At 46.6% G+C, this 27,452-nt stretch overlaps 2 protein-coding genes and 1 long non-coding RNA gene across 6 annotated transcripts in view; 2 read left to right on the top strand and 1 right to left on the bottom strand.

Moving 5' to 3' along the window:
- LOC147272611 (interleukin-1 receptor accessory protein-like 1) overlaps positions 1 to 10,041 on the top strand; it is a 274,460-nt gene extending 264,419 nt beyond the window's left edge. For 3 of the 4 annotated variants that reach the window (XM_086197940.1, XM_086198022.1, XM_086197859.1), the window contains 3 exons: positions 1,833 to 2,003; positions 4,242 to 4,286; positions 7,180 to 10,041. In XM_086197940.1, coding sequence (XP_086054066.1) covers positions 1,833 to 2,003; positions 4,242 to 4,286; positions 7,180 to 7,907 — 944 coding nt within the window. In that variant the 3' untranslated portion in view covers positions 7,908 to 10,041. The remainder of the gene's footprint in view (positions 1 to 1,832; positions 2,004 to 4,241; positions 4,287 to 7,179) is intronic. The other variant, XM_086198107.1, reaches the window with a different exon arrangement.
- Positions 10,042 to 14,319: 4,278 nt separating this feature from the next.
- On the bottom strand, positions 14,320 to 17,634 carry LOC147272610 (nuclear receptor subfamily 0 group B member 1-like). The gene is made up of 2 exons (XM_086197102.1): positions 17,157 to 17,634; positions 14,320 to 17,076 (listed from the first exon to the last, which is right to left on the bottom strand). The coding sequence occupies exons 1-2, from the start codon at positions 17,632 to 17,634 to the stop codon at positions 16,826 to 16,828; spliced, it is 729 nt and encodes a 242-aa protein (XP_086053228.1). The 3' UTR covers positions 14,320 to 16,825.
- LOC147272609 (uncharacterized) lies at positions 17,023 to 23,315 on the top strand. The gene is made up of 4 exons (XR_015111778.1): positions 17,023 to 18,202; positions 18,337 to 21,925; positions 22,008 to 22,074; positions 22,149 to 23,315. It is a non-coding gene; the product is annotated as an uncharacterized LOC147272609 (long non-coding RNA).
- Positions 23,316 to 27,452: the final 4,137 nt, after the last annotated feature.

The raw sequence follows: 27,452 nt of genomic DNA, 5'->3' as shown, positions 1-27,452 counted from the left end.
CACTCTGTCAGGGGAGAGCAGTGTTGGCAACTGTTGCTGGCTTCCAACCAAGCGATCACCTCCTCTCAGCCACTGCCATTCATGGTCCTGAGCTAACGAGCAGCCAGCTAGTTGTTACCGCTCCCTAATACAGTCCAATTCTGAGGAGAATGGACAGTTCCAGTATCCAGTACATGGTGTTCCTCAGGGATCAATGTTGGGACCGTTTCTCTGAGTCATTTGCATCCTTACATTCGGTAACTTCCTGCCCTCTTTTGGAATTCACTTGTGACTCATTATCATTATTATTATTAGTACTAGTAGTAGTAGTAGTAGTAGTAGTAGTTGAAATATTTACAAAACATCTTTTTAGTGCCAAAGTGGCCACTTAAAAAGAAAAAAACTTTTTGTTTTGCCACCCATAGATGATTTTACTTCGATGGCAACTACACTGAGGGCTTTATTAAAAAAGAATAAACCCAAACACATCCATCTCACTCTTACATTCTGGGTCTCACTTTGCCGTAGAAGAGCGGTTATATGTACTTCCCGGTGGTCTCACCGTATCGTGCTGCAATTACACCACCAAAATACGAGGCTGTAGCTTGGCTTGCATAGCAATGTGTCGAGTTTCCTCGTCTGTTTTCAAGTGAAACAAATCATTTTGAGAGTTTGAGCGAAATAGACATTAGTTGCAATATATGAAAAAACTCAGAGGAGAAGGTACAGCATGTGTGCAGTCTACGTCGATGTTTCCTTTCGAGGGAGGTGCACGGCTCTAAATCAGTCTCCAGAATTACGCGCAAGTCCACTGGCATGCTCAGATCCACCACTCACTCTTCTCTCGTTTCAGCATTTTGTCCAAAATTTTTTGAACTCACCAAAAGGCCAAGCAGCCAAACTCAAGGCTTAACTGGAGTCCACAAACCAGTGAGCTGTTGCATTACCTGGATCCATTTCTTTTCCAGTCCACGGCTCGAACTGGGGCCTTTTTCCGTCTCCCACTGAAGCAGAAGGACCTGACCACACATTAGCAAAGAGCAAACATCAGTGGATGTTTCTGCATGGCAAGGAAGCATCGGGAATGAGTGGGGGAATGTGAATCGATCAGCTTCCAGTCATTTCCAGCATCTCCAAACTGTTATCGTCCTCCTGTAGTGAGGAGCTCTGGGATCTCTCCTTTCCATTTCCTTCATTTCCACCCCCCCCCCCCCCCCCACACACACACACACACACACCCCTCCATCCCCCCGACCCATTGTACCGGAGTGCTCCAGCTTGAGACCAAACATTAAACCCTTCCCTCGTTCCTCACTTTTCCCTCTCAGTGCTTTCAAATCCATCATCAATCAGAGCTTTCATGTGGGTGATGGAGCCGCGCCATGTGTCGGGCCTAGCCGGCCGTGTTGGGCATTTAACTCAGGCTGGAGTCTAATTTGTTTTGCCTGCAGTGGGCAAAGTAGCTATCAAGGTAACATTATTGGTCAGTGGGGACGCAGCTGTAATGAAAAGCACTCAGATGGGCAGAAGCACCGAGAGGTCAGTGTAATGGAGGCGTCCTGTCTCAATGAAGTCTCCCAGTGAATGAATGGCTCTCTGTGCACCAGTACGAATACAGACTGTGAGCATCAGGGGTACAGCAGTGCATAACTTTGCTGATCGTAGCAGGAACATTATGTCCAAATCATAAAAGTCTATACGCATTTAATTGAAGCGGAATGGTTTTGGGAGTGTTTTAAAAGCTCGTATATGAAGCGGTGCAAGTAGCCAAGAGAACAGACCAAGGCTTTATTTCCCTCTCTGCACCTGTGTTCTCTCACAAAGACTCTTCTGTCCACCCCCTCTACCCGCAGATAACAAAGACTACGACGCGTACCTGTCCTATACTAAAGTGGACCCGGACCAGTGGAGCCAGGAGACCCGAGAGGAGGAGCGCTTTGCCCTGGAGATCCTCCCCGACGTCCTGGAGAAGCATTATGGGTATAAACTCTTCATTCCAGACAGGGACTTGATCCCCACAGGAAGTAAGCTCTCTCTCGAGTGCGCGGCAAGTTGTTGTCAAGTGTGTTGTGGCTTGGTGTTGCTCATGCTGTCAGTGCGGTGGTGACATGCCTTGTTTTGTTGTTTTCTGTTATGCATTTGTGTCGTGGCATAACTCGTCCATCAGTGTGTTCATTCGGTCATGAAATGACACCCCCCCCCCCCCCCAAATCACGGGAAAATGAAAGAGAAGCGGATCAGTAAGTGAAAAGAACACAAGACACACAACGCCACTTCGGAATGACCTCCTGTTGTGGGTGCGATACCGGCCAATCAAAAAAGCATAGATGAAAACGGGCATTTCAAGCACGAGCAGTGGAACAATGTCCACATTTTGCAATTAATGGATTTTAAGAGCATTGACTGTAATTCCACCCTTGATGGAACAGGTGGAGCTGAGTTGAGGGTCATCCGAGGTGAGGAACATTCAAGAAGCCTTTAAATGGTCCCAACTCCGGCGTCCGAGTGAAGGAAACCCATCGTTTCAACAGAATCCAACTTCGATGCTTCCTTCAGAATGCGACGCTCCCACATTTTCCAGTAAATTCTGCGCTTACATGACTGCCCGCTCCTAATAAGTCCTTCATAAAAGCATTTCGCCTCTCGCGCAGAACACTCGCAGGTAAAAATGTGTCCGAGTATTTCAACACTGCGTTTCTGAATACTTGGGGTTGCACCAGTAGGAATTTCCACAGATGAACTTTGACTTAAAAAAATTGTTCAAAAACATTTTGTATGCCAGTTTTTGAAGGTTATCGTGAATGGATTAACATTGATTTGCAGAATTGCAAATATATTTTTACAAAGTTTAAAATTAGCTCCTATTCATTGAAATACTAATTCAGATCGATGACGCATTGCCATGAAAATGGAGGTGTTTTACAGAATGAAAAGAATTACCAACTTTTTACATTTTTTTTTTCAGCTATTTATACATCTTTTTGGCGCAACTTTACGACGTGTCCCCTCGTGACGTGAACTAAGTAGTTCTAAATGTGTCACAACTTTGACTGTAAACACACGCAGATGTTGCTGCCTGCGTGGGTGCAGTCGTGTAGCGAACTTTCATCTCCCTGCATTAATGTGTGGGAAATTAGGTCGTGAGTCATTTACAGCTGTTAATTGTGGTTAATAAAGTGTTTACAATGTGATTAATAACGCGCCAAGAAACTTTTACGAACCCCTTTTTTATGGGAGACATTGTAAAGTAGTACCTGTTGTTAGAACGATAACGGGTCTACATGAATCATGGAAAACTACCGTACATACTGCACTTGAAATACTGCTGCCTTTTGTCGGAATACTGGGTTCCGTATGCACTGAAGTAATTGAAAGTGTATTATGTGCAGTAGTAAAGGCTGTGGGAGGCGTAATCGCCCGTCCTACATGAGCAGCATAATTAGCGGGGAGAACCACTTGTTAAGAGTCCATGTTCTTGATCCAGCTCTGCGCGCACGCACACACACACACACACACACACACACACACACACTCTGCTCCTCTGCATGCTGCTGTGTAACGATGTACGACCCAGAAAGCTCCCTCTGCATGGATATGAGTGCATGTGTCTTTCTAACGAAGCCTCTCACCCGTGCCACGTGCTTATCTTTGATTAACTCATCACACAGATGAGTTTGATGTCATTAGACCTCATCTGAAGACTTGCATCTGCCTGTCGTCCCACACACACACACACACACACACACACACACGCGCACCTCCATCACTAACGATGCTCCTATGTGGCTTTGCGCCGAGGTTATAAACTGAATTCCTTGCTGTGATGATGCGAGGGGACTGTTGTAATATGGGAAAAATGGCATAAAAATGCAAGGATTTAGTGGCACAAACCAGCAGGTTTATTGTGTGGATGTATAAACATTTAGCTCCCGCTGGGCACCTTAGCAGTCAATAATCCACAGCTGGAGATAAAACGCTGCGTGTCTTCTCTCCACGTTCATGTCAAGAATCTCATCATTCTGACAGCAGTCGTAAGATCTAAAGTTTAAAAGAAAGAAGGAAAAAAAATGTTCTTCCTTGGCTTTTTATGCTACGTGTCCCATATTAGACTGGAATAAACTGGTCGGCGCCATGACTTTTGTACAATCGCCAGTCGGAACAGCAGTGGAGAAGCACAGTTTATGCCAGAAGTTTGTCCCCACACATTGACAGAACTGTGATTTCTCTCTGATTCTACTTTGAATGTAAATATCTATGTTTAGGTTTCACCAATGATCATTTCCAGGATGACACCAGACTACTTAGAGGTACTTATCCCAGAGATTTTTAACTGCTAATACACGACGTTCTGATCGAGTCTGACAAGCACTTGGAGGCAAAGTTGTTACTAATTGTCTGAATGGGTGTGCAGCTTGATGCCGCTTGTTATGGATCTATGAAGTGTTAGTGTTTTATTTACCGCTAATTCCGACATTAGTAACAACTTTATCTATGGTATGATATGAAATCTTGATCCTTCATTGTTTCCTGCATTGGTATGGAAGAGCTGCATGGATGGGAGGCAGGTTTTCAGTCCCGGATGTGTATTTTTGTATCGCCTAACCCGTGTGATGCAACATGTACAGGACCGTTCCAGGCAGGCCAATCACAATCAGTCTTAGTCCCGGGTGATTATACACTAATTGAAACATAACCATGAATATTAAAGCCCATTTATGCAGATGCACACTCGTCTTTCTCGTCTCTGTTACAGTCAAATCTGTGTTTATTCTTCAGTCGGTGAAATAACACAACCTCCAGGTGTGCGGCGATGATGTCATTTGAGCAGATTTGTTGTGATGTTAACCATTTTCAGTATGAAGATATTATGGAAACTGTTATAAATGCAGCATATTTATAGCAAAATCTGCTTTCATTCCCTACCCCCACCGCTGCGTGACTTCAAGTTTCCTGTTTATTCCACTTGGTTCCAATTCCTCGAAGGAACGTTTTTGGAAATAAACCTGTTTTCTATCTTTCCAAGAGCCAGACAGGAGGATATCCATCCTTCCTCTCCTCTGTGTTCATCAGAAACCCACAGAGACCGGCAGATGCTAGTTAGCTTAGCACAATGAATGGTAGTGATTGGGAAGCGTTAGCATACCTTTGTCAAAAGTCAGTGAGTAGATCAACTTCACAAGCTTGAAGTAATCATCTGAATTCTCAAAGTCAGAGGTTTATTAATCGCAGTTGTGCTTCAGCTCATCAGCAAACTTTTGACATTTTTAAAAACGGACCGCTAAGCGTTCTTTTCCAGAAAGTCACTCTGACTGATTGTACTTTATTTCCGATCAAATGCGAAGCCCAATCCAAGTTATGTTCAGGCAGACTAAAAAAAAAAGTTTTTTGGAGAAATCACGGAATACGCTAACACTTCCCATTCACCACCATTCATTGCGCTAAGCTAACTAGCAATCAGCTTGCATCTGTCGGGTATCTATCCTCTTGTCCTGCACTGAGAAAGACGGCAAACAAGCGTAGTCTCGTAAAAGTTGGAGTGTTTTTTTAAATTACGACTCAAAATGTTCCCTTTTTATACAAATTGTAGAAGACATAAGGGTAACAGTGATACTGTACCCCACGAAAATTAGCGTTGATTCCGTTTTAATGTCTGATTCAGTTATTACACATGCAACCCTTTGATTGTAAAGCTTGCAAGGCTTCTGAAATGAGGAATTTAATCTATAAAGCCATAAAGTGTTACCAGTCAGCATCCGGAGAGGGCAGATTTATTTTCAATTTAATCAATCCAAGACATAAAGTGGAACTGCTACTCATTAGTTAATCATATAATATGCGTTCATCCATCCCCTTTTGTTTTATTCATACAAAGATAAAAAGAAACGAAAGTTCCTCTCTGATCGGCTTAACGGGAACCTGCACGGGAGTCGTAGCTCCGGGGACATATTGTGGCCAATTAATACACGAGGACCAATTAGCAAACAGAAAAGATATTGACTTGTCACGTTGAAGTAAAGGCGGACTTCAAATCCAAGTTGACTCTAAATCAGTCGTCTCCCATCGCGGCGCCTCGGGCAGAATGACATGAAAGGAGTTCATCCTCGGTGATAGAGAGAGAGGAAGGGGAGGCAGAGGGGACGGGGTGTTTGTTTGCTTCAAGAGCAACACAGCCGCTTCTTAAAAGGAGACACGTGATGACAAATTTGTCTCCACACACACACACACCCATACAAACAAGGGAAGAAGGAAGTAAATCCCATCTACCTGCTGCCGGTTTAGAGGAAAGTCAGGCTTCCTGCTCCTGACACTCAGGACCTGCTATTAGCCAAAGCTACTCTTTTACCTCGCTCGTTTGTCTCAGTGTTTTATGTTTACTCTTCTCTTTTGCCTCTTCCCCTTGTTTTTGTCTCTAATTCAGTGCAAATACCTCCCACCGTCGAAGCCTGCTCATGTCTCTCTTTACTTCAAACCATACATTTTGGCTCGGTAGAGAACGGCACACACGCATTATTCCCAGACGAGAGGATACCAGCTAACCGCTAGTTAGCTTGGCACAATGAGAGGTAGTGAATGGGAAGTGTTAGCATTCCTCTGTGAAAAGTCATCAGATACACTTTTTTCCTGCGTAAATAAAACGTTTGTTTGTCACAACGAAACACGATACATTTGTCATTTGTTTCCTGACCGGGTGTAATTATTTTGCCGGCTCGCCTTTAAAAGCGTCAGCGTAGCTTCAGCCAACGAAACTGTGGTTGGAGAAGCACTGTCGAGATCCTGAAATTGATCTTTTAGAACCAGAATAAACAGCGGAAGTTTATGAAACTAAGCGGGCAAGGTGGAAATACGCTAACACTTCCCATTCACTACCTATCATTGTGCTAAGCTAACTAGCAGTCAGCTCAGCAGGAGAGAAGGGTCTTGTCTGGCTCTGAAGAGGATGGAAATCTAATGAAATAATAATAATAATTCAGTTTTACGTACAAATAGTCTGACGCCGGAGCGTGTGATAAATGAACGGTTCTTTGGATTCGGTTGTTTGAAACAACAAAAGCGATGGGTCACATGTTTGATGTCATCGAGTTTAATGTGTTCAGTACTCGAGCAGGAAGGATTTTCAGTGCAACTTCTGTGATTAATTGTGCTGCTATTTATACAAAGTTATCTATCCTTGTGTGCGTGTGCGTGTGTGTGTGCGTGCAGCATACATCGAGGATGTAGCTCGCTGTGTGGACCAGAGCAAGCGCCTCATCATCGTCATGACGCCCAGCTATGTGGTGAGGAGGGGGTGGAGTATCTTTGAGTTGGAGACGCGGCTGCGGAACATGCTGGTGACGGGCGAGATCAAGGTCATCCTGATCGAATGCGCCGAGCTGCGCGGCATCATGAATTACCAGGAAGTGGAGGCCCTCAAACACACCATCAAGATGCTGACGGTCATCAAGTGGCGCGGGCCGTCCAGCAACAAGCTCAACTCCAAGTTCTGGAAGCAGCTGCTCTACGAGATGCCCTTCAAGCGCATGGAGCCCCTCAGCATCTCCCACGAGCAGGTGCTGGACGTCAGCGAGCAGGGGCCCTTCGGCGAGCTGCAGACCGTCTCGGCTATCTCCATGGCGGCGGCCACTTCCACCGCCATGGCGACAGCACACCCGGACTTACGCTCCACCTTCCACAACTCTTGCCACACCCAGATGAGACAGAAACACTATTACCGTAGCTACGACTTTGACCTGCCACCTAGCGGCACCCTCCCACCGCTCTCCTCGCTCGGCAACCAGCACACCTACTGCAACATCCCCATGACGCTCATCAACGGACAGCGGCCGCAGTCGAAGTCGCCGCGGCAGCAGAGTCTGGAGGAAGGTCACGGCAACAACGCCATGCTGCCGCTGCTGCCCAGAGAGACCAGTATATCCAGTGTGATCTGGTGACAGAGACGGCACCGGCCGGGACAGACTCTTAACCTTCAATGTCCGTCACAGGGAGGACTCTCCGTGATCAAGCCGGACAGACAGGAAGTCGTTGCCGCTGTTGTATTTGCACCTGGAACCAACACGGGAGAAAGAGAGAGATAGATGGGGGGGGGGGGGCCACTGGACACATCAGTGGCAGCAGAGTTTTTGTTTTTCTTTTGGACCAATAAGAGCTTTTAATGAACGTGAACAACAACAAGAAGGGACTTTTTTGTATGCCTGTATAAACACTCACGTACCACAAGCCAACACCTGATCATTTCCCCAGAGAGTCAAGGAATACAGGGTCCTGTACAGATATGTTTTTTCTAATTCTTTGTAGCATCACTGTTTGGGACGACTTTGTTTTCTTCTTGATTTGTTTTTGTTAGTTTGTTTAATTGTTTGTTTCGGTTTGTACAAATGTGAAGCAACGGCCTATGAGATGTGTCGGTTCAACCGGTGTCACCTTTATCTTAATTTGGCGGCTGGTGTAGTTTCTACAGCTCTCGGGTTTTTTGTTGTTTAGGTTTTTTTTTGTTGTTGTTTGGGGGGGGGGGGGGTATTTTTTTTACACGTGTGTGCGTGTGAGTAAAAATCGCAGCCTCTGGGAAGACGAGAGCGATTTTAGGATTTCCGGGAAGGTTGTGAATCTGGACTCGCCCAGAATATGCAAAATATGGAGTCCAGACACGCGGGTTTCCCAAATCGACTGCTTTTTTCCGTGAACATGAGGAATATGGTGCTAGGCTTCACATCTCTCTGTGTCTCACCATAACATTTAAAAAAAAACAAAAACAAAAACCAACAAAAAAAAAAAACAGCCTTGCTATTTACCTTAACAGATTATTATATCACCGAAAAATTAATTATGTGTATTATTTTATGAAAAAAGAAAAGTCTATTTTTGTAACTGAGGGATATTTGCTTAGAGACGTATAAATTTTCTGATAGAAGGACTTTGGAGGAATAAAAGAAGAGTTCCGTGCATCGCTCACTTACACTAATAATGTGTATTTTCATCATTTGGAGAAAAAAAACAAAAAAGGGGGGGGGGGGTTGGAGTTTGACATTTCCTGCATCCACTGCTCAGCAGGCTTTTTCTCTTTGATTCCACAGTCACGGCGGTCCACCAGGACGGAGCTGCACTATCGATGATGTCAGTACACGCGGGAGGTCGTGATATCCAGCATCACCTTGAAGCATTTACTGTCTCTGGTTTCCTCCGCAGGACCAAACCAGGCTGTCCAGGGCTAACCTTTCTTACTCGTTTCCTCCCGAACGACAGCTCTACTTGTCGGCTATCCCTCCGCCGCCGCCGCCTGGGAAACATGAAATAGGGCCAAACCACATTAGATAAAAAGTGAATCTTATCGAAGTTTGACCTATCGACCCCTACTTCTTTAGAACGGAGCGAGTCAGACCAAAGCTGGGGAAGGAAAGCGGTACGAGCGACTCCCCCAGGGCCCCGCGGCCGCGCCACGTCATACTAACCTCTCACTAAAACACCCGCAGCTTCTCACCAACGGAGTGTTTCGTTTAGTGCCATAAAACAGGATGTAAATGGGGAAAATTGTGTTTATTTCCCCCAATTTTTTTAATGTTTTTTTTGTTTTGTTTTGTTTTTTTAATTTTGCTAAATTTTTGTTTTACTTCATCCCAAAAAAGAAGAAGAAGAAAAAAAAAAAGGAATTCTTTCTGGCCTCTTTTAATTCCCCGTGTGAAAAAAAATCAGATCGACCTTGAAGAGCCCTGATTGTCACGCTGTGTAAATATAAAGGAGACAATAATTCCGATGAAGACAATCGAGCCACACACGCACACACATATATGTATACATACGTGTGTGTGTGTGTGAGCGTGAAACCAAGTGTCGTCATTCGCACGGCTTCTCAAACTCCACTTTGGGGCACTGTGTGAACCTTTCCCACACACTTTTGGTTGGGTGATGAATCTGTGGTGATGACGGCTTTGATTAATAGCGATGACGATATATAGCACAGAGTTAATCCAGGCACTTTCACGACTCTTTGAGACCTCGTCTCTCCTGTTTCTGATTTCTTTTCTATTATGTATCTGCAATGTTCATTAAAAGAGATACCGTTATTAATAAATCCACATTTACGGCCCTGTTATTTCTGTCTGCTGCGTGTGCGGATGCATGTGTGGAGAGTGACGGCGCTGTATTTGTTTGGAGAAAACACCACCCGCCTCATTTGTTTATGGAGTGTTGGCACAGAATGCTGACGGTGGCTGGATCCCTGTGTTTCCTGGCGGTGAGCCGACGCAGCCATAACTCTCCTGTAAAACCTTGAAACAACAATCGATGCGTCTCCTTATTCCCCCCCCCCCCCCCCGACTGAATCTGCCCGGCCTCGTTTTAGAGCAAATCAGAGGAATCGATGCATTGAGAAAGACTTTGGTGTCACCGGCGTTGTTTGACCTTTGCCCTTTTGGCCGCAGTCTTGACTCTTATTTTAAACGCGCCTTTAGTTCTCAAGTCCGTCTCAGATACGTTTGTTAGGTAAAACTGTCACATTCTGACAGCTGGAACCTGCGTGTCCATCATCTCCAGAACCAAAATAACCACAAAGCACCCATAATTCTGCTCTGACGCATCCGTTTTCTAGCTCTGTTGCAGGCAAATGTGGATAAAATTATGCAAGAATGCAACACGCCTGCCCACCACAGAAGAAGAACACAGCACTTTTATGATGGACTTTTTTTTAAGCTACGGTAAGTGATTTTTTTGACGCGTTTCGGCTGTTCTGACGTTGTCGGACCACAGCGTGACGGTGAAACGAGTCCAAGTCACGTGACACGCAGTATAATTTATTAATAATAATTTATCCCTCGTTTTACAGTTTAAAAAAAAATATGGCAACGAACAAAGTGGGCCAAAGACAACTTTTCCTTCAAGATGCAGAAATATACAACACTTCCCATGATGCATCTGTGGTTCGACCCATCTGTCCTTATCCCTTATTCTTATTAAGGGTGGTGGGGGTGGAGCCTATCCCAGCAGCCTTCAGGCGAGGGGCGGGGTTCACCCTGGACAGGTCACCAGTCCATCACAGGACCAACACATAGAGACAGACAACCGTTCACACTCACAGTCACACCTACGGTCAATTTAGAGTATCAATCAGCCTCGTCCCCTCTTGATGTCTTTGGACTGTGGAGGAAGCTGGAGTACCAGAGAGAACCCACACAGGAACAGGGAGAACATGCAGACTCCACACTGAGAGATCCTGTGCTGGAGCCGGGACTCGAACCCAGAACCTTCTTGCTGTGAGGCAACCGTGCTGACCACTGCACCACCGTGCAGCGCTTTGGTTTGACCCTCTGTTTTTAAACTTGTAACACTGCTACCACGAGGCTGATTGATACTCTAAATTGACTGTAGGTGTGACTGTGAGTGTGAATGGTTGTTCGTCTCTCTACGTTGGCCCTGCGATGGACTGGCGACCTGTCCAGGCTGAACCCCGCCTCTCGCCCGTTGACGCTGGGATAGGCTCCAGCCCCCCCGCGACCCTTAATGTGTAGGAATAAGCGGAAGATGACGATGGATGGACACTGCTACCAACACTGTACACACACATAACCCGCTGCAATATTCCCACAATGCAACAGCAGTAACAAGAGTCCCACCCACCCCCCCACAGGTGAAACCCTCCGCAGCAGATGAGTCAGAGCTGCTGCTGCAGCTGCATCCTGCTGCGCCTCATCCTGATCCAGAGGAACCGCCATGTTCCCTGTAGCCTCCCCGGCTATAACATTCCAATCATCAGTGCTCATGTGAACAACCAAGGCGACAGATGTTTTCATCTGCGTGCTGCCATATGGTGTGTGTCAGGAAAAAGAAAAGATGGAAGGAGGTGGTGGCGGTGGGTAGGTGGGGGTTCTTGAGCTCCAGCTTTTTACCCCCAAATGAAATCATTTTCACTTCATTACAGTGTCACAGCATAATAAGCTCCCCGAACGGGAGCGTGCAGGGAAGCGGAGACATTCCTCAGGGCCGGAGCAGGTCAGGCTGCTCGTGCAGGGGTGTGTTGTTTCTGCACGCGCTCACCAGTGGAGGTGTATTAGTCACTCTGGCAGGTATAGCATGCACCTCCATGTCCCAGGGGGCCTTGTTACTCAGAGCCCTGTGTGACATGCCTTCCACTCCAAGAACCAGGCCAATCGTCTGTGAATGGTGGAGGAGACTGTGTGTGTGTGTGTGTGTGCGTGTGTATTAGGAGAGTGGATGCAGGCAGCTGTTAACCCAGTTTGGGAGTCATTCTGAACTCACCATGGTTCAGCACTGTCGAATTGCTCGTGCACGCCGCGTGGGGAAGATGCGCGTCACGGATCACCGATCAGTAACCACGCAGTTCAATTTGCAGATACCTCCAGCAAGAGCCGCTCTCATTATTAATTATTTCACAATGGTATCGACGCCCGCTGCGGGCTCCTCCATTGACCTGGCTGTGGACACAGCCGGCTCATCCAGGGATACACCCCAGCACCCGCTGTTGCTTCACGTCTTAATTCAACTCATAAAAAATGGTCGTAAAAGAACCTATTATACACAGAATTAAATTTTAATAAAAGAAGCACTGGAGCAGCATTCTTCCAATTAAAACGTGCAGAGAGAAAGCAGCCAGCTGAGGGATATTCATGGAGTAAGTACGCCATCTGCTGGACATCCTCTGTCCTGCAACTTTTTTCCCCCGCAAGGCATGCTGGGATATAAAAATTTTTAAATCGTCGTTCATGTGAAAAGAAAATTACTATGAAATCTTTGTGGAAGTATGTTGCTTTTCAGAAAAAAATGCTAACCACTATTTTTTTTTTTGTATTTTTCTCGACTTTTTATAACAATAATGGAGCGGCAACGGATTAAATAAAAACCCCATCAAATGATTTATGTCGTTTTTGTTTTCAAAGTGCAGCGCCTTCGATGTACTTTTTGAACCTTTTTTTGTGAAATTTAATAAACTGAAGTGTTGTGCTTGCTGCCTTTTCCACACATCAATTCGTCATCAATTGACAGTCTATAAGAATCCAATCCAGTCAGCGGCTCTGGTTCGACCGGCGGTGGTTTCCACGCAAGGGATTGTGGGTAGTGTAGGCCCGCGCAAACGCTACCGAGTGGTTCTCACGACAGCGGAGTTCGTGTGGGTTTTTTATGATTTTTGGATCAAATACGCAGGTAAGCACCGGAACATCGACATGTCCCACACAAGTCAGAACCTCCTGTGTTTTTTGTTTTATTTGGAGGGAAACCTTCCAGAAAACGTTTTCCGGTTTGTTGCCGTCAGAATGTTTGATGTGATCCAAACTTTTTAAAATAGCGTGGAAGCTTGTTTTTTCCCTCCCGGGGTTACAAGTTTACATCACTGACTCTTTAATCTGACGTTTTATTTTTAAAATCAGTGTTTTCAGAAACGATCGAGTAAAGCTATGTTAGCTAGCTAGGGATTAACCCGTGCGTTCTAACGAGCCAGAAAGAGCGTCAGGTCTGCAAACTGACTTCCGTCGGTCAGTGAAAAAAAACGTTTACAACATTTACAGCGTTGTAATGTTATCTTATATTCCGTGAATATATATCAATTGTTGCGTGAAACGGGTAGTTTGATCGTTTTGCTACCATGGTAACCGAGTCCGACGCTAACTTCGTCGATCTTGTAGCTGCTGCAGCTCCAAGAGCAACTTTATTTTTAATAAGTTTAATATATCCGGACCATCCGGATATATGGTTTTTATGTTTCGTTTAAAGTTGCTTCCAGGATTACTTTTTCCTCTGCCCACCACATTATGCTTAAATATGAAAGCGAATTCGAGGTTCAATATTATTTTAATAGTTTTCACCTGAAATTTACGAGTCTGATTCCATTTGAACTGAATAGAGGATTCTTTCTGAATGCTGCGTCGCTCCTTTTACCCTTGAAATACGTCAATATTCGCCTGAGGTCCGCTTGATTTCGAATGATCTGAGGGCTAAAATATGTGGAGCGCCTCTTGTTTTCGGTTGCCATGGTGAATCGTAGTATCGGGGCTCCATTAATGATGCCTTTTTACGGTTGCGCACTCATTTAGCTTTGAGTGAAACTATTCAGATTTGGGAGGGGAAAAAATACGAATCTACAAAACACGAGAGATATTTTTTTTAATCAATTTGAAAAGATTGTAATCTTACAAATGTCGGTGTTCACTCAAGGGAGTTTTTGGGACTTCCGTGTTTGTGCAGTTCTTTTTCTTCTGTAATCATTTCTCCACCAGGGGCTATGATAATTTAAAGCTTGTATTAGCAGCAGCTAATTCATGAGAACCCCTGCAGTATTTAACTGCTGTCGAGTCTCGACATTAAGCACCACAGACAACGTGACTTTGCTAATGTGTCGTTTTAATTTATTCGGGGTTTCGTCATTATTTTTGCACGACTATCGAATGATATTGTTGAATTGACTTTCTTTGGTTTTCAAGGCAAGTAGAACAACTGGGCAGAAATTGTGGTATTCATGGGCAAATACCTCAATAACTTATCGCAGCGACGATTGTTGCTTCTGTCATCAAATATATAATGTAAATAATAACACTTCAGCTATTTAGTTTGTCTCGTAGATTCAGAAGATGACGGTATTTGACTCATTCATGCTGGATTTATTGATTCCTTGCTATGAACTCTGTAGGTTAGCGACCTGTCCCGTGTGTCGCTACGGTCCAGCACGAGCCGGGGAGTCCGGATCAGCACCATGGGTCAGCAGGCCGGTCCAGTACTCTCACGAAGCCCTTCATCCTTGATGTCAAACCCTCTGAGCCGACCGCTGCCAGGCGGCAGATATCGGCTCACTTTGTGACACGATCTGGGGCAATCATCCCAGCAGCTGAGGGCAGGTGAGACCACAGCAGCGTTGAGCTCATTTGTGAAGAACGTTCCAGAACGGGTCTGCTAAAACACCCATCGATTTATTAGGAGCAAACAATGAGCCTAATGAAGGCATGTTTTACAGACGTAGCCACCGGAAAGCTCCGGGTAGACCATGACAGGTTCTGGAGGACTCCACCCCCAGCTGTTTTTCTTCAGGTGCTGTACCTCGTATCTCCACCCGGGGGAGCAGTGAACAGAGACTGAAGGGCTTTGCTGTGCGGTGGCACAGTCCAGTCCAGAAGAGCCCGAGTACTCGAAGCGCCTGCGTCAGGACCAGCATAACTGTCACAGTATTTACGTGTGTATTCTAGTACTTTTAAAATGTAAATATATCCACTGTGTTTTTTACAGATAATATCAACATTGGTAAAGACAGACCTTCCCATCCAAGTGTCTGCTGATACTGAGTACCAATCCAATACCACTGCACGTGAAAGTACTTTGATACTGTAGTATAAGAATGTAATATATTGTAATATATGCACCCAGTAATGATGCGGTAGTATCACTCGCTGTCCACCTGTCGAAGCCCAGAGCTGTAAAGCGCTTGAGCTTCTTTGTCCCTCAGTCCCGACCTGAGAAGACTAATCTGGGATTGTAAAATAATTGAGAAGAAGTCTTTGGAAGTTTGGCGGAGCCTGATCCGTCCTCAGCGGTTGGCCGACAGAGGATCAGCGGCCGGTTTGTTTGCGTGAGGATTTGTGTCGGAGCCCTGCGGCAGTCCTGTTTACCATAAGAGATTCGGCGGCAAAGTGAAGCCGCGCTGATCTCAGACCAGCTTAGTCCGTGTATGTCTCCCAGGGTGAGAGGAGGAAGGCCGTTGACGCGTATGCGTGGATGTGTGCGGCGCCAGCACTCGGGGCTCAGCTTAAACATCTGCATGCCGCTGCCTTGAAAGGGAAGACGAGCCCTGAGAGGAGAAGCCGGTGGCTGAGCAGCTGCCGACTTCCACCGACGCCTGAATATTCAGAGACGCTCGCCTTGACGGAGGGTCGAGGGCTGGAAGGCCCGCAGGAGGCCACACGTCCGGCGCTCCCAGACCAGGAGGAAGTCACTAAACGCCGGGACGGATCAGGAAACGGGAGCAACTGCCTTTTTATTTTAGCAGCGAAGCAGCAGCGGGTCCACCACATTGACGTCACAGTCGTAATTCTACTGGTGGAAGCGTCAGGCACCACGGGGGCCCCAGACTCTCCATCCCAGACTAGGTGGGGCCCCTCAGACCGAGGCTGCTCAAACACGAACTGAGCTCATGGAAGTCCTGATGTGTGTGGACAGGGAATCTGCCTTCACCCTCAGAGAAAACAGAGACGACGGGAAACAGTTCATTTTCTCTTTCAGTCAGTTCTCTCTCTCTCTCTCTCTCTCTCTCTCTCACACACACACACACACACTTTCTCTTTTCCGTCGTCACTTAATTCTCCTGGAAGTTCTTCATGTACTTCTGCTCAGGTTTCCTCTGCCCATCGCATCACTGTCAAATCCCCAGTACTGACAGTAGAATTCGAGCTCCAGTTTTGGAGCAGCACATCGTCAGAGGCTGATATTTGGACGACGTCACCCTGGGACGAGGAGTGTTTAGGTGGTGTTTTGTTTTCTAAAGAAATGTTGGTCGGCTTTAAGTTTGTCTTCCTGGTCTACTTGGAGGTGTTTTTTTTAATCAGTATCTGGAACAAGCAGTCTGTCAAAGGTCTCTGCAGTACCACAGTACTTCATGTATGTTCTTCTGAGGGTCACGTGGATACTGCACCTGGCCATAGTGTGTGTGTGTGTGTGTGGGGGGGGGGGGGGGGTTCTAACAGTCCTGCAATTAAAAACAGAACTACTACACCATCAGACTTTACTACTGTATTTGTACGTGTGCTCCTTGATGCTAGTCAGCTGGAGACTTGGTGACGTCGTGCTGATGTGGTGTTCGCGGTACCACGTGTTTCTAACTGTGACGTGTTAATGTTTAAATGAGTTGAGGGACTCGGATCTTTTATGTCCTCTCAAAAAACAGGGCCAGCACGTGCTCCTCTACCGCGGCCCCCCGGGCCCCCATCACGGGTCTGAAGAAGAGTCCCGCCACCGCTTCTGGCTCCATCCGGCGCAGCGCGCTCAGGAGCGCGCGCAGTCTTCCGGACCGGCCCGCGCTGCCCCGGTGCTCCGTCTTCACGTGCTCGAAAAGCGCGCGCTCAGCCTCTCTCTGGAGCGCCTCGATGTAGTCTCGACACTCCAGCTGGGTCCCCCCTGGAGACCCGGACACCCCAGACCCCCATCAGCAACCAGCCACCAGAGATGAGCTCGTATTAGTTTCGCGAGGACGGTACCTGAGGTGAAGAGAACGGCTCCTTTGAGGAAGGCCAGCTCCTTGACGCTGATCCGCAGCTCCCGGCACGCGCCCACGAACATCTGGATCCCTTCCACATCTGTGACGGGCACCCCCGGGTCTCGCACCTCCCCGCTGCTGTGCGTCAGAATCCGGTGCAGAAGACCGGGCTGTTGCGTCTCCACCGTGTCCAGGTCTACGTCGTCCTGCACCAAACCCAGAACCAGCAGCGGCGCCCAGCTGCTGCGCACCAGCCGTACCTGGTCCCCCACCGGCAAGCCCCGGAAACACGGAACGTTCTTCACGAACCGAAAAGTTTTGACGAGCACCTCAGAGGCCGATTGGAAAACGGCGTACGGAGACCGGATCGCCACGAGCTTCCGGACGGGCGCGCACGAGCACGTCCGCTGAGCCTCCGCGCGCCTGTTAAGGATGCTGAAGAGGATGCTGCCCCGCCCCGCATCCTCGCAGCACGACATCTCGCCTACCCGCTCCCGCCAATAGCATCGTTATATATAGACCAGCATCAAACCCAAATCCGGTTTACAAATGTGGCTGTCATAATAAAAGCATGCGGCAGACGGCCGATTTCCATTCTAAGCTCCAAAACAACTTGTAAACTGTTATGAATCGATGACTAAACCAAACCCTGCACTAACGATAAAAAAGTATTAATAATATTCACCCCGATGCGAAATGCTGCGAATGTGTCAGTTACCATCAGTTCAGTTAGAACTGAATCAACACTTGGCCCGCGTCAGGGTTTTGACGTCAATGCGCCTTTATTTTGAAAGCGAGCTCATTTGCGAGAGAAGTGTTTGTTTGCTGCAGCCTCTGGGCAGGTTTAGCCAACTCTGTCAGGCCCCCTTTGTCAGTCGGTGGTCTGTCATTTGCATGAGAGGCAGCTTATTAGCGGCTGGGCGGCAGAGCCTCCCGGGTCGTCTTCTGGAGGTCGCGGTCCGTTCAGACAGAGCAAATCCAGCTGATGAGCTTCTGAGGGCAGTATGAGTCCTGCTCACGCTGAAATCTCCTGCCATCAGTGTGCATGTGAGTGCGGAAGGTGGCGTTTCCATCCGCAGCAAATGCAGTCAGAGACGGCGGTGGGAATGAGGAGTCGCCGTGACTTCCTTCCATTTATCTCTACATTATGTAACAAACATTGTTTTTGTTTTTGTTTGAAGGTCTTTGGTCGCAGATCCACCGTGAACCAGGAAAGCCGCATCCCGCCGACTCCGCTCCAGATGGACGGAGGAATGACAGGTTGCTGATGCAGCGTCCTCCCTGTGGGTGGAGTTTCCATGTTCACTTGGCACTCGTTGGCATTCGCTGATGTTAGTCTGTTAGCAAAGAAAGGAAAGCAATCATCAACCGGGGACCTGGACCGGTTCTTCAACTGCAGCCTGGTGCCACACCCTACACCCAGACAGAGTCTCAAGCCAACAAATCAGGTCAAGTCAATTTTATTTGTATGGCACCAAATCACAACAAAAGTTCTCTCATGACACTTTCCAAGTAGAGCAGGTCCAGTACCTCACTCCTTCTATGAACCTCCACCCAACGATTCTCCATCAGCAAGCACATCAGGCAACAGCGGCGACAAAAACCCTCCTTTTAACAGGCAGGAACGTCAGGCAGATCCAGGATCAGTGGGGACGGCCTTCTGCTTTGACCGGTTGGGGAGAAAGAGAGCAGGAGAGCGGGGCAGAGACAGGGATGGATAATGGAGAAAGACAGACAGATAAACAGAAGGACAGAGAGAGAGAAAGGGAAGAGACTGATGGACAGACGGGGGCGTGAGCAGGTGGTGCTACGGGTGGCAGCTGGAGCCTCTTCAGGTCTGTAGCCTCCTCCAGCAGCATCTGGGATGTGGGGAGCCTGAAGGCTCCGGAGGAGAAGACGAGTTCGTAACACATGTGAGTATGATTTATATATAACACATACAGGAGGACAGCGAGGAAAGAGAGGAGGAGAGAGAAGCCCAGTGCACCATGGGAGATCCCCCGGCAGTCCAAGCCTACAGCAGCGTATCTAAGGGCCAGCCTAAGCAGCCCTAACTATAAGCCTGATCAAAAAGGAAGGTCTTAAGTCTGGTCTTAAACGTAGAGAGGTTGTCTGCATCCCGGACCTAAACTGAGAGACGGTTCCGCAGGAGGGGAGCTTGATAGCTTAAGAAAATTCTACTTTTAGAAACCCGAGGAACCACAAGTAACCCCGCATCCTGGGAGCGAAGGGTTCTAGCTGGACAATGGGGGACTATGAGCTCTGTCAAATATGAAGGAGCCTGACTGTTGAGGACTTTGTATGTTAGACAAAGAATTTTAGATTCTATTCTGAATTTGACAGGGAGCCAATGCAGAGAAGCCAGTACAGGAGAGACATGGTCTCTTCTACTAGTTCCCTTCAACATGCGGGCAGCAGCGCTTTGGACCAGCTGGAGAGTCTTTAGGGACCTACTGGTGCGGCCTGATAGGAGGGAATTTCAGTAATCCAGCCCGGAAGTGACAAAAGCGTGGACTAGTTTTTCTGCATCGTTTTGAGACAGGATGTGTCTGATCTTGGCAATGTTACGTAAATGAAAGAAAGAAGTCCTAGAGATTCGCTTAATGTGGGAGTGAAAGGACAGATCCTGATCGAAGAGAACGCCTAGGTTCGTACGGTAGTGCTTGGGCCCAGGGTGATGCCATCCAGGGTACCTATATCATTAGAAAGGGTGTTTCTAAGGTGTTTTGGGCTCAGCACAATAACTTCAGTTTTGTCAGAGTTCAATAAAAGGAAATTATGGGTCATCCTTGTTTTTATTTCCTTTAGACAAGCCTCCAGTTTTGTTAGGTGATTTGTTTCATGTGGATGCATTCATAAGTACAGCTGTGTATCGTCTGCATAGCAGTGAAAATGAATGGAGTGTTTACTTATCACGTGACCTAGAGGAAGCAGGTATAGGGTGAAGGGGACTGGTCCAAGCACAGACCCTTGTGGAACACCTTAACTGACTGTAGTGGTTTCAGAGGGGTTATCATTAGTGAGTACGAACTGAGATGGACCCAGTAAAATATGACCTTAACCCATTTAGTGCAGTTCCTTTAATGCCAATGACATGTTCCAGTCTCTGAAGAAGGATATGATGGTCGATGGCATCAAAAGATCTAATCTTTTAATAATAAGACCAGCACAGGGACCAGTCCCTCATCTGATGCCAGTAGGAGGTCATTGGTAACTTTGACTCGTGTTGTTTCTGTGCTATGATGAACCCTGGAACCTGACAGGAAATTCTTTAATAAACTGTTGCTGTGGAGAAGTCACAGAAAAAAACCTACCTTTGACACGATGTCATCTTTTGAGTTGATTACACCGTCAAGACAGGAAAGAGGCAGCTAATAAAACAGCTACTAGCTCATCTGTCCTGTTGTACTTGAGAAGGTTAAATCCTTTTAATAGTTATTATAATAAAACAACCTTGTGACCTGACTTAAGATAATGTTTGTAGAGTGTTTTGTCGCGGCATGTAAACACAACATTCATTCATATTGGGTCCCTCATCCTGGGCCGAGTGGCACTAGGAGTGTACACCACCACCCCTGACAACATGCTAACTGCTCAACACCTGTTGAGACCAGTTAAACCCTGGCTGAACAAGCTAAAAACCAGCCTGGAGAAGCTAACCAGTGGCTAGGATATACTAAACGCCAACTAGGACAAGCTAAACACCAGCTAGGATGAGGTTAATGTCTGCTCGGAAAAGCTAAACGCTGGTAAGGACAAGCTAAATTGATTTATGTATAACACATACAGGAGGACAGAGGAAAGCAAGGAGACAGAAGCCCAGTGCCAGTGTTGGGGGAAGTTAATTTTCCACACGAACTCGTTCAAAGTTCAGCTTACAGATTTTAAAACGAACTAGTTCAGTTCAAAGTTCATAATTCAAAATTTTGTTCAGTTCTTGTTTCCCGTATGTTGCATTGAGCTATTTCTTTTAATTATTCGAAAGCCCATGTAGTACCACAGACAGCAGTTACTTTATCAGTTCTAACAACGCCACAATGTGTCAGGTTGCATCTTCATTTTCAATTTTGTGTCCTTATACAGCCTTCATTAACTTTCGCATCCCTTGAAAGGCTACCCGGGTGCTTCAGTTCAATGTGCAGTTTCAGGCTTGTGGTGGTTGTGACTGGTCCAAGCACAGACCCTTATGGGACACCTTAAGTGACTGCAGTGGTTTCAGAGGGGTTCACATTAGTAACAGAGATCAACCTAGGAAATACAACCTAAACCACTTTAGTGCAGTTCCTGTAATGCCAATGACGTTCCAGTCTCTGTAGAAGGATATGAATATGGTGGTCAATGGTATCAAAAGCTGCACTAAGATCTAATAGGACCGGCACAGAGACGAGTCCTGCACCTGATGCTCATAGGAGGTCCTTGGTCACTTTGACTCGTGCCGTGTCTGTGCTGTGATGAACCCTGAAACCTGACCGGAAATCATTTAATAAGCTGTTGCTGTGGAGAAGTCACAGAGCTGTTAAGCAACTGTTTTCTCCAAAATGAACAGATGTGCACATTATTCCATTGCCAAAAACTTCATACCACCCAAGACTGGTCTTTGCAGCATTGACGAACTAATAATGAAACTGCCATTAATGTAAGTATATCCGGATCTATCAGTATGCCGCTTCTTTTGGCTGAAGCCGTCCACCGCTTTCAGGGTGACAACAGCTGAAGGAGCAGAGGTGGTGAATGTGACGTGAGCAAGGTGACCTTTGAGCTTCAGCAAAGGTGAGCAGGTCTGCACTCGTGATGAAAAACACCAAAACAATTTTTTTTTTGCTGACTGACAGTTTCTACTTGTGTGTGGCAGTTCCAGTACGTGCAGCGGAAGACGGCCATGCAGAAGTCTATGAACCAGGAGACGGCTGAGACTGCAGGTATGGGAAACGGTGGGCAGGCCGTCAGAGGTAGTTTGATGCTTGATAATTCTCACATGTGCTCTTCCCTGCAGGAAAAACCCGCATCTTCAGCAGCATCCTCTCCAATCTTGTCCTCTGGCAGATGAGAAACAACATCTTGAACTCTTTTCCCACACGCACACAAATTGACTCCTGGAGGAATTACAGCCAGCAGAGATATAGCTTGAGGAGTTTTGCCCTGCAGAACAGATCAAGGAACGCCTGATGTTCCTTCTTCTAAGAGCACTATCGACCAGGGTCTTCAAGAGAACCTCCAAGAGCCGATGCATCTTCGCATATAAAGTATAAACTGACACCACAGGTTTATTTTCACACCACAATGTATTTGTTCCATCCATTTCCGACCGCTCCTTTGCATTTTGTGGCACAGCCAATCCTAGAAAGACCTTATGCTCTGACCAGGACTTGAACTCAGAACCTTGAGGATGGCAAGCGACAGTTGTAACCACTGCACCACCTGCTCCGTTCCCCTTTTTGTCAACATTGTTCTTTATTTTTCACCAAATAGGTACCACTTTTTTTTTTTTTTTGTTGAGTGACTGTCATATAATTTTAACTTGTTTTGTTTTGTGTGTGAGATGTGTCACAGCATAATATTTTTTTTTCTTTTTTGTACTACCTACATGATGACAAATTAACACATCATCAATGAACAAGTGAGATCTGGTGGCGTAGTGGTGTTGAGATCGGGCAAATCCCAAAGTAACTTATGGACATGGGTTCGATTCCAGGCCTTGACCTGAGTTTTGAGAAATGCTTACCAAAAAAGAGGTTTAAAAAGGAGAACCGAAATGGTTTGAGTATGAAGGGGATCTGGTGGCGTAGTGGCGTCAGGGATGCGCAGAGTCCGGAGCTGCAGACGCAAGGCCCGAGGGATCGATTCTCGCTGCGTCACCTGTGAACCGAGAGAGGGAGGGGACTGTGTCCCCTCCCCAGTTTCCAGTGATATGTACAAGGAGGGTTATGAAACTGAACAGCATGACCAGGTGAAATCTTACTGCAGGAGGAGGAGTACCAATAGGGGTGGGTACTAAGGGAACCAAGGAATGGGGAATTTGCACACGGGTACCACGTGTTGCACATGTACCAAAACCTTCTTTTGGGGGAGTAGGTACCACGTGTTGCACATGTACCAAAACCTTCTTTTGGGGGAGTAGGTACCACGTGTTGCACATGTACCAAAACCTTCTTTTGGGGGAGTAGGTACCACGTGTTGCACATGTACCAAAACCTTCTTTTGGGGGAGTAGGTACCACGTGTTGCACATGTACCAAAACCTTCTTTTGGGGGAGTAGGTACCACGTGTTGCACATGTACCAAAACCTTCTTTTGGGGGAGTAGGTACCACGTGTTGCACATGTACCAAAACCTTCTTTTGGGGGAGTAGGTACCACGTGTTGCACATGTACCAAAACCTTCTTTTGGGGGAGTAGGTACCACGTGTTGCACATGTACCAAAACCTTCTTTTGGGGGAGTAGGTACCACGTGTTGCACATGTACCAAAACCTTCTTTTGGGGGAGTAGGTACCACGTGTTGCACATGTACCAAAACCTTCTTTTGGGGGAGTAGGTACCACGTGTTGCACATGTACCAAAACCTTCTTTTGGGGGAGTAGGTACCACGTGTTGCACATGTACCAAAACCTTCTTTTGGGGGAGTAGGTACCACGTGTTGCACATGTACCAAAACCTTCTTTTGGGGGAGTAGGTACCACGTGTTGCACATGTACCAAAACCTTCTTTTGGGGGAGTAGGTACCACGTGTTGCACATGTACCAAAACCTTCTTTTGGGGGAGTAGGTACCACGTGTTGCACATGTACCAAAACCTTCTTTTGGGGGAGTAGGTACCACGTGTTGCACATGTACCAAAACCTTCTTTTGGGGGAGTAGGTACCACGTGTTGCACATGTACCAAAACCTTCTTTTGGGGGAGTAGGTACCACGTGTTGCACATGTACCAAAACCTTCTTTTGGGGGAGTAGGTACCACGTGTTGCACATGTACCAAAACCTTCTTTTGGGGGAGTAGGTACCACGTGTTGCACATGTACCAAAACCTTCTTTTGGGGGAGTAGGTACCACGTGTTGCACATGTACCAAAACCTTCTTTTGGGGGAGTAGGTACCACGTGTTGCACATGTACCAAAACCTTCTTTTGGGGGAGTAGGTACCACGTGTTGCACATGTACCAAAACCTTCTTTTGGGGGAGTAGGTACCACGTGTTGCACATGTACCAAAACCTTCTTTTGGGGGAGTAGGTACCACGTGTTGCACATGTACCAAAACCTTCTTTTGGGGGAGTAGGTACCACGTGTTGCACATGTACCAAAACCTTCTTTTGGGGGAGTAGGTACCACGTGTTGCACATGTACCAAAACCTTCTTTTGGGGGAGTAGGTACCACGTGTTGCACATGTACCAAAACCTTCTTTTGGGGGAGTAGGTACCACGTGTTGCACATGTACCAAAACCTTCTTTTGGGGGAGTAGGTACCACGTGTTGCACATGTACCAAAACCTTCTTTTGGGGGAGTAGGTACCACGTGTTGCACATGTACCAAAACCTTCTTTTGGGGGAGTAGGTACCACGTGTTGCACATGTACCAAAACCTTCTTTTGGGGGAGTAGGTACCACGTGTTGCACATGTACCAAAACCTTCTTTTGGGGGAGTAGGTACCACGTGTTGCACATGTACCAAAACCTTCTTTTGGGGGAGTAGGTACCACGTGTTGCACATGTACCAAAACCTTCTTTTGGGGGAGTAGGTACCACGTGTTGCACATGTACCAAAACCTTCTTTTGGTGGAGTAGGTACCACGTGTTGCACATGTACCAAAACCTTCTTTTGGTGGAGTAGGTACCACGTGTTGCACATGTACCAAAACCTTCTTTTGGTGGAGTAGGTACCACGTGTTGCACATGTACCAAAACCTTCTTTTGGTGGAGTAGGTACCACGTGTTGCACATGTACCAAAACCTTCTTTTGGGGGAGTAGGTACCACGTGTTGCACATGTACCAAAACCTTCTTTTGGTGGAGTAGGTACCACGTGTTGCACATGTACCAAAACCTTCTTTTGGGGGAGTAGGTACCACGTGTTGCACATGTACCAAAACCTTCTTTTGGTGGAGTAGGTACCACGTGTTGCACATGTACCAAAACCTTCTTTTGGGGGAGTAGGTACCACGTGTTGCACATGTACCAAAACCTTCTTTTGGTGGAGTAGGTACCACGTGTTGCACATGTACCAAAACCTTCTTTTGGTGGAGTAGGTACCACGTGTTGCACATGTACCAAAACCTTCTTTTGGTGGAGTAGGTACCACGTGTTGCACATGTACCAAAACCTTCTTTTGGTGGAGTAGGTACCACGTGTTGCACATGTACCAAAACCTTCTTTTGGTGGAGTAGGTACCACGTGTTGCACATGTACCAAAACCTTCTTTTGGTGGAGTAGGTACCACGTGTTGCACATGTACCAAAACCTTCTTTTGGTGGAGTAGGTACCACGTGTTGCACATGTACCAAAACCTTCTTTTGGTGGAGTAGGTACCACGTGTTGCACATGTACCAAAACCTTCTTTTGGTGGAGTAGGTACCACGTGTTGCACATGTACCAAAACCTTCTTTTGGTGGAGTAGGTACCACGTGTTGCACATGTACCAAAACCTTCTTTTGGTGGAGTAGGTACCACGTGTTGCACATGTACCAAAACCTTCTTTTGGTGGAGTAGGTACCACGTGTTGCACATGTACCAAAACCTTCTTTTGGTGGAGTAGGTACCACGTGTTGCACATGTACCAAAACCTTCTTTTGGTGGAGTAGGTACCACGTGTTGCACATGTACCAAAACCTTCTTTTGGTGGAGTAGGTACCACGTGTTGCACATGTACCAAAACCTTCTTTTGGTGGAGTAGGTACCACGTGTTGCACATGTACCAAAACCTTCTTTTGGTGGAGTAGGTACCACGTGTTGCACATGTACCAAAACCTTCTTTTGGTGGAGTAGGTACCACGTGTTGCACATGTACCAAAACCTTCTTTTGGTGGAGTAGGTACCACGTGTTGCACATGTACCAAAACCTTCTTTTGGTGGAGTAGGTACCACGTGTTGCACATGTACCAAAACCTTCTTTTGGTGGAGTAGGTACCACGTGTTGCACATGTACCAAAACCTTCTTTTGGTGGAGTAGGTACCACGTGTTGCACATGTACCAAAACCTTCTTTTGGTGGAGTAGGTACCACGTGTTGCACATGTACCAAAACCTTCTTTTGGTGGAGTAGGTACCACGTGTTGCACATGTACCAAAACCTTCTTTTGGTGGAGTAGGTACCACGTGTTGCACATGTACCAAAACCTTCTTTTGGTGGAGTAGGTACCACGTGTTGCACATGTACCAAAACCTTCTTTTGGTGGAGTAGGTACCACGTGTTGCACATGTACCAAAACCTTCTTTTGGTGGAGTAGGTACCACGTGTTGCACATGTACCAAAACCTTCTTTTGGTGGAGTAGGTACCACGTGTTGCACATGTACCAAAACCTTCTTTTGGTGGAGTAGGTACCACGTGTTGCACATGTACCAAAACCTTCTTTTGGTGGAGTAGGTACCACGTGTTGCACATGTACCAAAACCTTCTTTTGGTGGAGTAGGTACCACGTGTTGCACATGTACCAAAACCTTCTTTTGGTGGAGTAGGTACCACGTGTTGCACATGTACCAAAACCTTCTTTTGGTGGAGTAGGTACCACGTGTTGCACATGTACCAAAACCTTCTTTTGGTGGAGTAGGTACCACGTGTTGCACATGTACCAAAACCTTCTTTTGGTGGAGTAGGTACCACGTGTTGCACATGTACCAAAACCTTCTTTTGGTGGAGTAGGTACCACGTGTTGCACATGTACCAAAACCTTCTTTTGGTGGAGTAGGTACCACGTGTTGCACATGTACCAAAACCTTCTTTTGGTGGAGTAGGTACCACGTGTTACAGTTCGCGAACATAAACACGATTATAATGTAGTAATTGTGTGTATGTAATGCACACAATAATGCATGTAATGAAGTTCATACTTATTTTCTAAAGTGCAAGTGCATTAACCATGAACCAGTCTGCCATCCAGTCCCCCATCAAGCTGGCTTGCTCTCCCTGCCTCCCCTACCAGAAGCTTCCTTCTTCAGCTGTTATTAACATTTCCGTGTTTCCCACATTTTGTATTGTAAACTCTTTTCTTGTCTGTAGCAACATCTACTGCACGTCTGTCCGTCCTGGGTGAGGGATCCCTCCTCTGTTGCTCACCCTGAGGTTTCTCAGGTTTTTCCCTGTTAAAAGGGTTTT

This window comes from Aulostomus chinensis, chromosome 1 (assembly GCF_037954235.1).
Source record: "Aulostomus chinensis isolate RoL2024-O1b breed Wild chromosome 1, RoL_Achi_v1.0, whole genome shotgun sequence".
Taxonomy (NCBI): Eukaryota; Metazoa; Chordata; class Actinopteri; order Syngnathiformes; family Aulostomidae; genus Aulostomus; species Aulostomus chinensis.
The sequence above is the reverse complement of the archived record's forward strand: the minus strand, read 5'-3'. Positions and strand labels throughout refer to the sequence as shown.

What these genes read in the sequence shown, in the direction of transcription:
- LOC147272610 (XM_086197102.1), bottom strand. Translation starts at nt 17,634, where the DNA reads ATGTCGTGCTGCGAGGATGCGGGGCGGGGCAGCATCCTCTTCAGCATC. An exon ending in AGCCGTTCTCTTCACCTCAG is followed by an intron (nt 17,077 to 17,156) that starts GTACCGTCCTCG and finishes CCGGGTCTCCAG; the next exon opens with GGGGGACCCAGCTGGAGTGT.